Raw genomic sequence first — 13,353 nt, forward strand, 5'->3', positions numbered from 1 at the left:
CCCTTCCTGCCTCTGTGAAGCAGGGAAGCCCAGCCCAGCAGTTCTCCTGTGGGGGCTGCACAGGGACCATGGTGCTAGGAAGGATCCTGATCCTGCTGGAATGGCTTGGTGCTCTAGCAGTTCCTGGGTGGGGCAGGGCTGGGGAGGGTCTGTTCTAGGGAGCGGGGTTTGTTCATTTTTTTATTAATTAGTGGAATGGTTTTTGGTTGGTTGGTTCTTATAAGTTTGCTTTGTTCACATGTGTATGTGCATGTGTGGTATGTCCTGGGTGTCCTGTTCTGTGTCACTTCTTAAATCATCTAGACAGGCTCTTTGAGTTAGTCTAGCAGCCAACAAAATCCAAGCAGTTGTCCTGCCCTCACCCCCCCCCCCCATCCCACTGGGGTTACAGGCTTATGGGCAGCCATGTTCCAATTTTTACTAGTGCCAAATATTCAAATTCATTTCTTCACACTTGGATAGGAAGCACTGGTACAGCTGAACCACCAGCCCTGCCTTTGTTGAGTTTGCTTTTGGTTTTTTGTTTTGTTTTGGTTTTGTTTTTGTTTGTTTGAGTAGGGTATCATGCAACCCAGGCCGGCTTCAACCCCACTATGTAGCTGTGAATGGCCTTCAATTCCTGGTCCTCTCAGCTCAGCCTTCCGGGGTGTTGGGTCCACAGCTATGTGCCTCCATACCTGGCTGCTGTTTCGCTGCTCTCAGATGGAGTGGCTGAGCCCTTTGTGCCTTTGGTGGGTGTGCTTGGCTGGTGTTGCCCACCCAGACAGGTATTTTCCAGCACTTACTATGCATAGGCTACTCTGGGAGCTAAGCCACATGGAAAGAGGCCCTGGGGCGCAAGTGGCCTTTCCAAGCTGTTTATTCACAAAATAAGGCCTTCTCTGAGGACACCTACTGGGTGGCAGCCAGTGTCTCAAGTATCAACCCTGAACAGAACCAACAAGACAAGCCCACACTGTGGGGTTTATACAAGCCCCTAACAAAGGCAGCAGGCAGCAGGACATGCTCAGAAGTACAGCATAGCCAGGCAGCACCTGTTGGAGCCTCTCAACACCATGTGGATGCAGACACTTTGTGTATCTCCACAGCCCCACCACTGGCCTTTGCTGACTATCACCCCTTCCGGCCACCCACACAAAGCATTTATCTGCTTGCTGTCTCTCCTGCTGCATTTTGTATAAGAATGATTCCTGTTTTCCTGCTCAGCTTTCCAATGATTGAAACAAGCTTAGACTCTGACATAGGCCCATGTACTCCTAATGCCTGACTGAACGGCTACTTGAGATCCTGCTGTGACACACACATCCCCAGAGCAATTTACTGTCCTCTCAGGGTATCTCACAGGTGTCCATTTGGAGGTGCCTGTTTTCTGCACCCCATATAAGTACACTATCATTTTCCCTCTTTGTTACCCCTGCAGGCAAAGCAAGGTATGCTCCTTTTATACTCAGATATCTTCGGTTTCTACAGATGCCGGACATTTTTCTAGTATCATTGCTACTGCACTGTGTGATAATGTTCTTATTCACACCGTATGCCAGCCTTTCTTAATGCTTTTGATTTTTGATCCTTTTTTTTATTGTTCCCAGTTCTTCTGGATATAAAGGACATCAGTGGTCTTGTCTGCCATGTATTATAAGTACTTATTTTTTTTGTCTGTAAATGTATTGATCTCTCTCTTGGTCTTTGCTGTTAATACATGGCAGAAGTCCTTCTCTGCAATGCAATGAGAACTGCCCGGTGTTTTCTTCTAGGACTTCCATGGTTTTGGTTTTAAAAACGACACCAGATTTGGGATTTGCTTCCATGTGTGGTGTGAAGTTTGGCATGATGCTCTCCTTCAGTTTCCCTTGTGTCCCAAGGTCATTTCTTCACCCCAATCTGAAACTCTCTCAGGGTAAACTTCTCAGGGGCGTTCATGGAGTCAAAGGGTAGGAAAACCATCAAACCTAACATTAAAAGCCACTTTTTCTCCTTGTTTTTGTTCTTACCACACAGACTTTGGGGGTTTGCTGAATGAGTGCCCACTAGGCATCTGCACCCCAGCCTTGTAGGAGCCCCTTGAGGCTGGGGACAGTGTCTGCTCCAGGTGTTCTGTCCCTGACCCTTTACAGTGGGATCGATGTGCAGCAGGCTGTAGAAATAAACAAAGCCATCATGGTCCTGCCTTGCTTGGCTGTCCATTTGAGGGATAAAGGGGGCTCTGATATGGGGCAGGAAGTGCAGCCAGTCACAGCTAGCCCCATATCTTGGCAGGTTAACACATTCCAAACTGTACTCATCACCGATGGCCGATTCTCCTTCACCATCTTCAACTATGAGTCCATCTTGTGGACTACCGGCACACACGCCAGCAGCGGGGGTGACACTGATGGCTTGGGAGGCATTGCAGCCCAGGTAAGCCTGGGTAGACTTGGTGCCCAGTGTTCAGGGGCCCCTGCCCCTCCTGCCAAGGTGACTTGGGCAGGAGAGGTAGGCAGACCTTTACTGTGCCAGATACCTGCTCCCTTCCAGACCTATGCAGAGGTCAGTGTGTGGCAGCCACAGTGAGTCTGTGTCCCTCGGGCCTCTCAGTGCCTGGAACCACAAAGTAGACCCTGCTGCCTTTACCCCTTCCTCTCCCATAAAGGTCTCAGTCCCAAATGTGCCTACCCCTATACTGTGTACTTCCATTCACTTCCTGCCCCAACTTTCCCCTGGATTAGCACTTCTCCTGGGCCCTAAGCGAGGCCTAAATGCTAAGTGGTGAGTGCTGGAAGCTAGGGAGGACCTCCAGTACCACACTTGTCTGAGAGGATGCTAAAGTCAGCAGGCCCCAACATCTGTAGTGTCATCTGCTTACAACGCCATCTCTCCACCTTCGTTGACTTGGCCATCCTGAGAGAGGACTCAGTGACTGTAAGGAGACCTGCCTCCCTCTCTGCCCCACCCCCAGGCAGGTTTCAACGCAGGTGATGGGCACCGCTACTTCAACATCCCCGGGTCGCGCACAGCAGACATGGCTGAGGTGGAGACCACCACCAACGTGGGCGTGCCCGGCCGCTGGGCGTTTAGAATCGATGATGCCCAGGTGCGCGTGGGGGGCTGCGGCCATACAAGTAAGAGGCTCAGGGAGGGGAGGGTTGAGGAACCCTGTGGCAGTAGGGGTGGGGCAGAGGGGTTAGAACCTATACCCCACCTCACTAAATCCCCACACACACCCCTGCCCCACAGCCCATCCCGTCCCATACCTCAAGTGACCTGGGTGTTCTGGAGAGAGGAACAAAGCAGGGTTGCCACATCCCACCCCTGCCTCCATCTGGGGTGGGGGTTGAGGGGACAGGGACATCCATAGCCCTGATGTTGGTGACAAGCCAGAGCATTTTATAGTCCTGGTGGTCTAGTAGCACAAGCAGGTAGATGACCCCAGTAGCCCACACTAGTCGTGTGCCCACTCAGGAACCCTAGCTCTACTGTCATGGCTCCTCTAGAAGGTACCACACCCTGAAGCACCCTGCCCACAATGCAGAGATGCCAGGCATTGGCTGGCTGACCTGCCAATTAGGAGATCCCCTCATCACAAACCCTCCTAAACCTGCATTAAAGACAGGCTGCTGCTGGGACCCACCCTACAAACGTGTTGCTCATGTGAATGAGGCCACAGAACAGGGTGCCTTTCCCCAGCACTGAATCCCCTAAAGAGAACTCAGCTGGGAGAGCACACAGAGCCACTGAGAGTCAGGGAGACTGTCTGGTGAAGGGGAGATGAGGGTGTGTAGTACTGGGGAGGGAGAATCTGGAACACACCCCGGCATGCTGGGTACTGAGATCCACCTGACTGCACATAGCAGGCCAGCCTGGGAAGCCAAAGCGGAACTCAGTGCCATCCCAGCCCCAGAGCAACAAGGGTAGAATCCCAGGGTAGCCCCAACCCCTCTCCTGGCCAGCAATCAGCTCTGACATCAGGACTCTGGGCCATAGCATCTGAAGTGGTCCTGCAGGCGCTGCTTGTGGTGTGGGCTGGGGGGGGGGGTGTCCCTTTCAAAGGCCAGAGTGTTAGGTTCTGATGAGAATCAAGGTACAATTGTAGGCAAACCTTGCTTTTCAAGCTACATCAGCTCAGGTGGAAGGGGACTCTCAGAAGAGAGGATGAAGTGCCATCCCATTACGGAGCACCTTTTCCCAGGCTTCTGAGATAAGAAGGCACAGGAAACAGCTGCAGGGATGCCTTGGTGCCTGTGGTCCCTGGGAGCCAGGGACACAGCTAAACTGCAAGCCAAGGCCAGTTATGGGGCATTACATAGACACAAGCTTGCTGAGAAGCAGCCAGTGCCTGTGTCTGGAAGTGTAACTCCTAAGCAAGCCCGGCTCCTCTTGCAGCCATGGCTACAACAGAGCAACCAAATTTCAAGTAGGCCAGGTGAGCACAGTGCTGCTAAGTGAGGCCAGCTGACGGAATGGTAAGCTCCCTGTCCTGAAGGCACCCACAGTCTGAATGGTGTGCTGGATCACTGGGCCTCTCTGGAATCTCCCTGCAGCTCGGGGAGCCATGATAACCACTGGCTGTAATAACTAAGTGCCAGTTTAGGAAACCAGGAGGGTGGCTGAACAGCCCTGAGCTTCTACAAGTGTCCATGGTAGAGGTGGAAAAGATTAAAGAGATAAAAGGAGGAGCTATGGGTATAGGTGGTTGTGGGGGTGTCTGCCTTCACAGGAAGCCTAAGTCAGAACTTAGGGCATTAACAAACAGCAAAAGATCCTGACAAGAGTATCTGCCAGGCAAACTGGGCTCCAACTCAAAGACCCAGAACGTGAGCACGAAGATGCACCGTCACCAATGTCTTGGTCGCTAAGCTGACCTTTTGATGGAGAGAAGGGAGATGCAGCCATTGCAGGTGGCTCTCTTGCCCACCTCCTAGATTCAGTGGCATGAGGCTTGGGCTCCTTCCTGTGTCCACAGCCTCTGTGTGCCTGGTCCTGCGTCCATGCCTCAATGGTGGCAAGTGCATTGATGACTGCGTCACGGGCAATCCCTCTTACACCTGTTCCTGTCTCGCTGGCTTCACAGGCCGGAGATGCCACCTGGGTGAGTCACTGGGACCCAGGTGGGGGCAAGGTGCCCACTGATTATCCCATACCACACCATTTCCTACCGGCTGGTCATACACCAGGTTCAGGGGAGACACTGCAGGTCCAGTAGTGGCTTTGAGGTCAAAGATCTCTGTCCGCATGATGTCGAAACAGATGGCGGCCACATGCTTTGGTTATGTGGCAGTGAGTGTCGCTGCTGCTGCTCCTAGACACTCTAAGGCCTGTCTGGGACTGGGGCCTAGTCTGTCCTTTACCCCTACCCAAAGCCCTGGCAATTCCTTCACAGTTTCCTCTACTGAGGCCCCAGCCTGCTCCATGTTTCAGATGTGAACGAGTGTGCTTCCCACCCCTGTCAGAATGGTGGGACCTGCACCCATGGTGTCAACAGCTTCAGCTGCCAGTGCCCAGCCGGCTTCAAGGGACCCACCTGTGAATCGGGTAAGATGCACCCACCAGCCCTGATCGCTGCAAGGGAGAAGACACATAGCTGGGCAGCAGTGTAGGCAGCCCAGAGGGTTGTCATGAGGGAGAGCAGGAGCCTGATGTCAGAGGGATGGCCTGTCTTACGGTATGGGCAGGACCAAACACAGGAGCCTAGAGCAGAGATTTCCTGGCCCAGGCACTAGGTGAGGGGTGAAGATCTGGAGTAGATGAGAGCCTAGGTCCTGCACTGGGCCAGAGTCAGAGTTAGGAGTCTTCTGGAAGAAGAAGGTTGGGAATTTCTGGGCTAAAATGGGACTGCTTTGAGGCAGGGAGGGCATGGTACATGCTCGCAGAACACAGCTTCCTACCACATGCACCATTGGCCCCTGAACCAACTGCTCCTCTCATAGTCTAGGTGCAGGGTGGGGTCCTCTGGCATCTCTACTGCTACTTCCAGACTATGGTAGCCCTTTGTCTTCAGAGTGCAGCTTAAGTATTTGCCAGCAGATTCAGCCTCCAGTTTCTTATTGCTCCACTGGGCCCTCCTCAGGGTCCTCCTCCTCACCCTGTACTGTCACTGAAGGCAGTGCCTTCCATTCTAGCCCCTATGCTCACCATGGGAGCTACTCCAAGTGCTAGGCCAAGGCAGCCCTTTAATGCCAAACACCTGACTGAGCTTAGCCAAACAAGAACCCCCCAGCCCCATAGTGCCCTGAAGAGTGTAGCTATTATTATTTTAAAAAAAAACTACAAGAGTATTGCAATGAGGCTTCTGAAACCCCTTTTGACTAAGAAATTTCTATGCAGTCCCAGGTATATAGGTACATAAAATTGCTACATAAATCACCATGATGATAAATCATGAAATTTATCCTTAAATTATCTGACATGCAAATAACTTTACCACTTATTAAAGATGAAAGCAGTCAGGAACGGTGGTGAGTGCCTTTGAAGCCAGTGTTTGCGAGGCAGAGGCAAGTGGAGCGTTGTAAGTCTGAGGTCAGCCTGGTCTACATAGTGAATTCCAGGCCAGCCAAGGCTACATGGTACAGATGAAAGAAAAAAAGGTGAAAGCAAATGGGCACACTAATAAGATAAATGTGAATATTTATTTTTACATAATTAAATCTTGGCTTAATATTTAATACTATAGGACATGGCATTTTCAACACTTTTTAGAGTTGATGAATATTTTGATTTTATAAGCATCAATGCTAAGAATACTGCTTCACATAAATGCATGGTACAAAATGGCAGAAGTAGGTTTAGAAAAAAACATATATACAATAAGAAAACTGGTTTGTAATATAGCATAGTCTGGAATCTGAGCTGAGGTGCTTAGAGCAGTGCCCATGGTCTTGGCTGACATGTTGGCAGGAGCAATGCATCGTGTGCCCACTGGGTTCAGAACCAAGGTGGCAGCGAAGCCATAAGCAACTCAATGCTCACAACCAGAACACACCACACTCATTACACATTTCACCTTGAATTTTTAGCTATCGTGCGTTCAGAAGTATTTACTGGTGCAGTATTTTTCACAATACCCTATTGCAGTTACACAACCACGCGGGATTTGCAATTCACAGTTTAAGAAGCTACGATTTAGATTTGAGTGTGCAAATAGCATCCATATCGAAACTTCAGTCTAGAAAAACAATCCTATCAGGATTCATGGTCACAAAAAGCTAAGTGTTCCATTTCAGTGCATGTACACGTGGGCACACGCATACATGCACACGAGTGTGTGTACACACACAGACACACACACACACGTTTGTACTTGAGGAGACTGTGGTTGAATGACAATAAGAGGTTTATATAAGGGGCTGGAGAGATGGCTTAGTGGTTAAGAGAACTGACTGCTCTTCTAGAGGGCTGAGGTTCAATTTCTAGCACCTACATGGCAGCTCATAACTGTCTGGGATCTGACAACTTCAGACAGTCAAAAACACCAATGGACATAAAATAAAATTAAATCATTTTTTAAAAAGAGAAAGAGATTCGTGCATACAGAGAAGGAACAAATTTATCAAAGAAATGAAAAGAAGCGGTGGTAGCACACGCCTTTAATCCCAGGACTTGGGAGGCAGAGGCAGGCAAATTTCGGAGTTTGAGGCCAGCCTGGTCTACAAAGTGAGTTCCAGGATGGCCAGGGCTATACAGAGAAACCCTGTCTCAAAAAAACCAAAGAAATGAAAAGAAAATATGATCTTAAGTGCACAAAAAGGTAGATTGCCATCTGGTAAGAGGGGTCTGCCATGAACCCTCAGCTGTCCAGTGTGGACAGGGGTACTCTGTTCCAGCCCAAACCAGAGCCTGGATGGTTGGAACACATTCAGGTCAAGAGAGCTTTTCCTCAGACAGATGCTAGCCCCTGCTTACCCTCACTGCACCAGCAGAACCAGGTGTGGAAGCTACTATGGAGACTCAGATGGTCTACTGCTCTGTCCATCTGCCAAAGCCCAGGGAGACCCTCAGGGTTGCTACCATGCTGGCCACAGGGGACAGGGGCAGAGCTGGGCAGTGGCCACTGCTGCGACAGCCGCCCTCTTTAGAAGAATGGCGAAAGCTGGTCCCACTCTCCCTGACACCCTATCCTACGCACATGCCCTTCCTCTGTGCCACGTTTGCAGAACTAGAACCAATTTGGGTACTCTTGGGACGCCCTAATCAAGCTCACTCCCAGATTGTCACCTTCCAGAGATAACCAGGATCCCCTCTCATTGAGCCTAGATCTGTCAAGCGTGAGGCTCAGTGCACGGCTTCAGGGACCTCTGCCTATCAGCCCACTGCAGCCAAGACTCTAATATCCTCTCTGTCCTTCCTTACTTGTAGCCCAATCTCCGTGTGACAACAAAGTATGTCAAAATGGTGGCCAGTGCCAGGCAGAGAGCAGCTCTGCAGTATGTGTGTGTCAGGCTGGATACACTGGGGCCACCTGTGAGACAGGTGAGTGACCTATACATGGGGAGGGGGGTCCCACGGGTGGCAGGCAGTGCTGGGAGGGCTCCCATATGGCTGGGTTCAGGGTGGTCACAGTCTGGCTTAAGTCAATCCCTCTCTTTACTGTCCCTAGATGTGGATGAATGCAGTTCTGACCCATGCCAGAATGGGGGATCATGTGTTGACCTGGTTGGAAACTACAGCTGTATTTGTGTGGAGCCCTTCGAGGGACCTCAGTGTGAGACAGGTAGCTGACCCACAGTCCTCCACAGTGGAGTGGCTACCACTTTATCTCAACCTTTCCTCCCCCTCTTCTCAACCTTCTTCACCTCCCAGCCCTTCCAGAGCCACCAACTGAGGAGAGCAAGAAGCAACTCAGCAATATGAGGCTGGTAGGCCCTTTCCTTTCTGGACCTTAGTCTCCATCTATAACAATCAGGGACAGGTGACAGCTTTCCCAAGGCCCTTTTCTCAACTCAGAGGAGTCCAGGCTTTTTAGCACCTTCCCTTTCCTGGCACACAAATAGCTATGGGGAACAGAGAGAAACCTGGTCTTTGCCACATAGGACCATATATGTTCTCTTCTACACTATCTTCTGTCGTAAATGTTGGCTTTGCTTTGGTTGATCAATGACAAAGCCAACCAGAGATTGCAAAGCCTGGGATAAAAGCTCTGCAGTATCTGTACCCTTAAGCCTGGCCGACTTTGTCTACAACTGTGGACATGGTTGAAACTGAGCAGGTCAATAGGGTTCACAGTTTACCCAGATGATGGACACTGTCAGATGCCACAGCAAGAGAACAGGACAGGCCCTGGTGAAGGCCTGAGAGCAGAGAATGGGTGTGGCACCCTCACTTCTTTTTTTTTTTTTTTTTTTTTTTTTTTAAGATTTATTTATTTATTATATGTAAGTACACTGTAGCTGTCTTCAGACACTCCAGAAGAGGGCGTCAGATCTCGTTATGGATGGTTGTGAGCCACCATGTGGTTGCTGGGATTTGAACTTCGGACCTTCGGAAGAGCAGTCGGGTGCTCTTACCCACTGAGCCATCTCACCAGCCCCGCACCCTCACTTCTTGACTGTATTCAAGTCCCCACTGTACATCTCATAAGTACCTTGCCTGAGTAGTTATTGAAACATCAATGTGCTTCACTAAATTTGTATCAGGAAACAGAGAAGTGGTTTCAAAAGAGTTTTGTAGAGAAATCATATTTTGTGCCAAATAACATTGCAAGTGGAAATGAGTAATACAAATAACAGAACAGACCAGGTACGGCTGCGTGCCTGTGTCCCAGCTACTTATAGGCTGAGGCTGGGGGATTATTTAAAATCAAGAGTTAAAATATCAGCTAGGGCAACATAATGAGACCCCTTTAAAGGGGGAGGGAAGATGAAAATACCATAATGGACATTTCCACCTACTAGAGGTGTGTGCTCACTAAACTTACAGGTATAAACACGGAACCCAACCACTAGAAGTTGGCTAGAATTAGATATTTTAAAAAACGGATTATCTAATCTGCTGCTAGTCAGCTGCCCTGAAAGTTCCCTTTTCATAAACCACAGTTAGAGACCCAGACAAAATCTACAAAATTCCTGTCTTGAGCCATTAGACCTTGTAGCACAGAGATATCAACTTGAGAGAAAGGGGATCCAGAACAAACTCTGTCCTTGTTCCTCACAACCTGCTTGGGCCCAGAGTGTACAGTGCTTTGAACTGAAGAAAAATTCCAACTCAACAGCCGCTAAGATTGGGAGGTGGGAGACAGTGCGCTGGAGGTACTAGTGGAGGAAAGGGGCAGCAGGAGGCCCCTCTGCCGTGGCCTGGCAGATCTGGGTCAGGGGATTGATTGGGCTGGAAAAGAACCATTGGAAATCAGGAATCCCTGCAACTCCTAGGGCTCAAACAGGAGGACTGGGGGTAAATCCAAGCAGCTGTGGGGAGATAATAATTTTAAAAAATAATTAAAATATAACCTACAGACAGATGAAAGAATTATCATATATAAATACGTAATTACTGTAAATAGGCTGCATATTCTCAGGACTGCTAAGGGGGAATCATGAGAAGAGGAAGATATTTTTAAAATTCCTAACAGTAAAAACTGTGACTATTTAGAATATGGTGGGTAGTAGTAACAGCTGGCAAAACACCAAAGAAACAAAAACCAATGAGCTGGAAGAGAAACAGAAACAGCATGCAGCACAGAGAGTAAGACTGGAGGAAGTAATTGAGCCCCAGGGGCTGTAAAATAACAGTGAACATCTGGCACGTGGCCCTGAAGTTTGGGAAGGAAGCAGCAGTGGGGGAGAGAGTTACACAAACAGAAGGAGTAGCCACACAGTTCCCAAATTTAATGAAAACTACACCCAATGTTTTCAAGAAACGCATGAGAAAAACCAGAGTCACACTATGACCACTCCTCTAGACATCAGCGATAAAGAATTCATCTTCAAAGCATTTTGTGGGAGGTAAGGGGAGCTGAAGAGAAGGCTCAGGGGCTGGGAGATAAATCCCCTGCTGCTCTTGTAGAGGACTCGAGTAATGGGGTGATCAGCCCAGCCGTGTCTACAGCTCTAGGAGATCCGGAACCCTCTTCCGGCCCCTGGCACCTGTACTAATGTGGCATATACATACCCATAAATAAAAATAAACCATCTTTTAAAAACCTAAGTCAGCAAAAGAAAGGAACCCTTCACATCCAGGGAAGCAAGGGCAGCAATCAGTGCTCACAAGGAACCATGCAAGCCCAGAGTAAAGTCATCAGTGTAGTGTTACAGGCCACACAGGACTTATAAAAGTAACTTTGTTGTTGTTGTTGTTGTTGTTGTTGTTGTTGTTGTTGTTGTTTTTCAAGACAGGGTTTCTCTGTGTAGCCCTGGTTGTTCTGGAACTCACTTTGTAGACCAGGCTGGCTTCGAACTCAGAAATCCGCCTGCCTCTGCATCCCAAGTGCTGGGATTAAAGGCGTGCGCCACCACTGCCCGGCAAAAGTAACTTTTATTCACCTGATATAATTGGTATCTCAGAGGATTGCTGCTAAGTAAGCTCACCCTTTCTAGTTCTTTTTGAATTCTGCCTGGCTGGTTCGACTCAGACTGATTCAATCTGGCTTCTCTCAGCTTCTCTCTGGACTGCTCTGCCATCCTCAAACTAACTGACAATTTGCTCTAATCTTCCAGCTCCTCCTTAGTCTCTGGCTTAGTCAACTGCCTCTGCTGACCTGCACTGAAGTGCACAAACTCACAAATGACCTCAATTCCTCTGCACTGCACTGACTCCCAACAGACTCCTCTCTCCCTGTAATGCACTTAAATAGCTTCTCTTCCCTGTGCTGTTCTCGAGAGGGATGAGCGTATCCTAGCTCTGACTCATCCTGTCAAATCTTTCTCTGATTCATCACTTTGTCTGTCTCTGAATTAGATGTCACTTTCAAACATGGCTGCTTCCTTCTGCAAACTAACTTTATCTTCACTGTTAGGGATTTAAGATGTGTGCTAAGGGCATAACTGTATTCCAGGCAGAGGAATTAAAGATGAGTGGTCTCTTGCCAGAGCAGCCATGTTGCTGGGTTAAAATTCCTCTACAAGAACTATATTCAGAATTTAGGTGCAGTAAAGACCTGCTCATATAGCATTCAGCATCTTTCTTACAAAATGTGTGAAAGGAACAGGATAGTAGTGGCAGAGGTAGGCAGATCTCTGGATTGGAGGCCAGCCTGGTTTACAGAGCACATTCTAGGACAGCCAGGGCTACACAGAGAAACACTGTTGAAAGAAAGAAAGAAAAGGAAAAGGAAAAGGAAAGGAGGAAGGAAAGAAGGAAGGAAAAGAAAAAAAGAAAAAAGATAAAGAAAATTGTTAAAGGAAATTCTTTACATAGAACAAATGGTCCAAGACAAAAATACAGACAATCTATATGGAAAACCAAAATGGGAGAAATGGCCAATGTATGGGTCAAACTTCTAGATCTCCTTTAAAATGAAGCAATAGCACAGGGCTTATAACATCTGGGGGAAATTATGACACTAGTGTATATAAACTTGTTGTGAGATATCACCACAAACTTAGTTCACTAGCACAAAAATACTAACCTAGAGCCAGGCGTTGGTGGCACACACACTTAATCCCAGCACTCAGGAGGCAAAGGCAGGTGGATTTCGGAGTTCGAGGCCAGCCTGGTCTACAGAGTGAGTTCCAGGACAGCCAGGGCTACACAGAGAGACCCTGCCTCTAAAACAAAACAAAACAAAACAAAAACTAACCTAGTATGGAAACAGGGCAGCAACACACACACAGTTTTGGCAGGAATAAAAAAAATTCTGCTACCCATTAAACAATGGTAGCTTTTTATGCTAATCAGACATTCAGACATTTATAAATCTGACCCAGCAATCCTAATCCTATTCTTGGTATTAGTTCTAAAGACATAAAAAATGGTATATTTATAATCTCCAAAACCTGTGGATGGATCTGCAAGCTGGTGCCTTCATACAATGGTGCACCACTCAGTCTCAAACAGGACTAGACACACACACACACACACACACACACACACACACACACAGATGGATCGCAGATATATTATGCTGAGGGAAGACAGCTGGACTCAAAAAGACTTCATACTGTATGGCTCCATTCATATGATACTGTTGCAAAGTGGAACTACAAGGATGAACTCATTGGTGTTGGTAGTTACCAGTTGCTCATGAGACTGAAGTCATAGAGTGCAGATGTCCTTAGAGGTGACAGGATGTTCTATGCTATGATTCTGATTGGGATTCCATGAGTTTATACATGTGTTAAGCTGCTTATAAGTATATACCAAGTGAAAGTTGATTTTACTGTATAACAGTTTACAAAAAAAAAAAAAATCAAAGTACATGGAAAATTACTACCTGGGAAAAAAAAAGTA

General features: G+C 48.1%; 1 protein-coding gene across 11 annotated transcripts in view; it reads left to right on the forward strand.

The window, feature by feature from the left end:
* The window catches only part of Sned1 (sushi, nidogen and EGF-like domains 1), a 65,270-nt gene that overhangs the window by 20,914 nt on the left and 31,003 nt on the right, over positions 1-13,353 (forward strand). For 7 of the 11 annotated variants that reach the window (XR_003954305.1, XR_003954306.1, XR_387153.4 and 4 more), the window contains exons 3-8: positions 2,257-2,397; positions 2,936-3,098; positions 4,940-5,065; positions 5,395-5,508; positions 8,329-8,442; positions 8,570-8,683. Coding sequence is in view for 4 of the 11 variants with exons in the window: in XM_006529319.4 (XP_006529382.1) it covers positions 2,257-2,397; positions 2,936-3,098; positions 4,940-5,065; positions 5,395-5,508; positions 8,329-8,442; positions 8,570-8,683 (772 nt within the window). In the remaining 7 variants the exon portion in view is untranslated. Of the gene's footprint in view, positions 1-2,256; positions 2,398-2,935; positions 3,099-4,939; positions 5,066-5,356; positions 5,509-8,328; positions 8,443-8,569; positions 8,684-13,353 lie in introns of all 11 variants that reach the window. The other 4 variants (XM_030252567.1, XM_030252561.1, XM_030252563.1 and 1 more) reach the window with 3 other exon arrangements.

This window comes from Mus musculus, chromosome 1 (assembly GCF_000001635.26).
Source record: "Mus musculus strain C57BL/6J chromosome 1, GRCm38.p6 C57BL/6J".
NCBI classification, from domain to species: domain Eukaryota; kingdom Metazoa; phylum Chordata; class Mammalia; order Rodentia; family Muridae; genus Mus; species Mus musculus.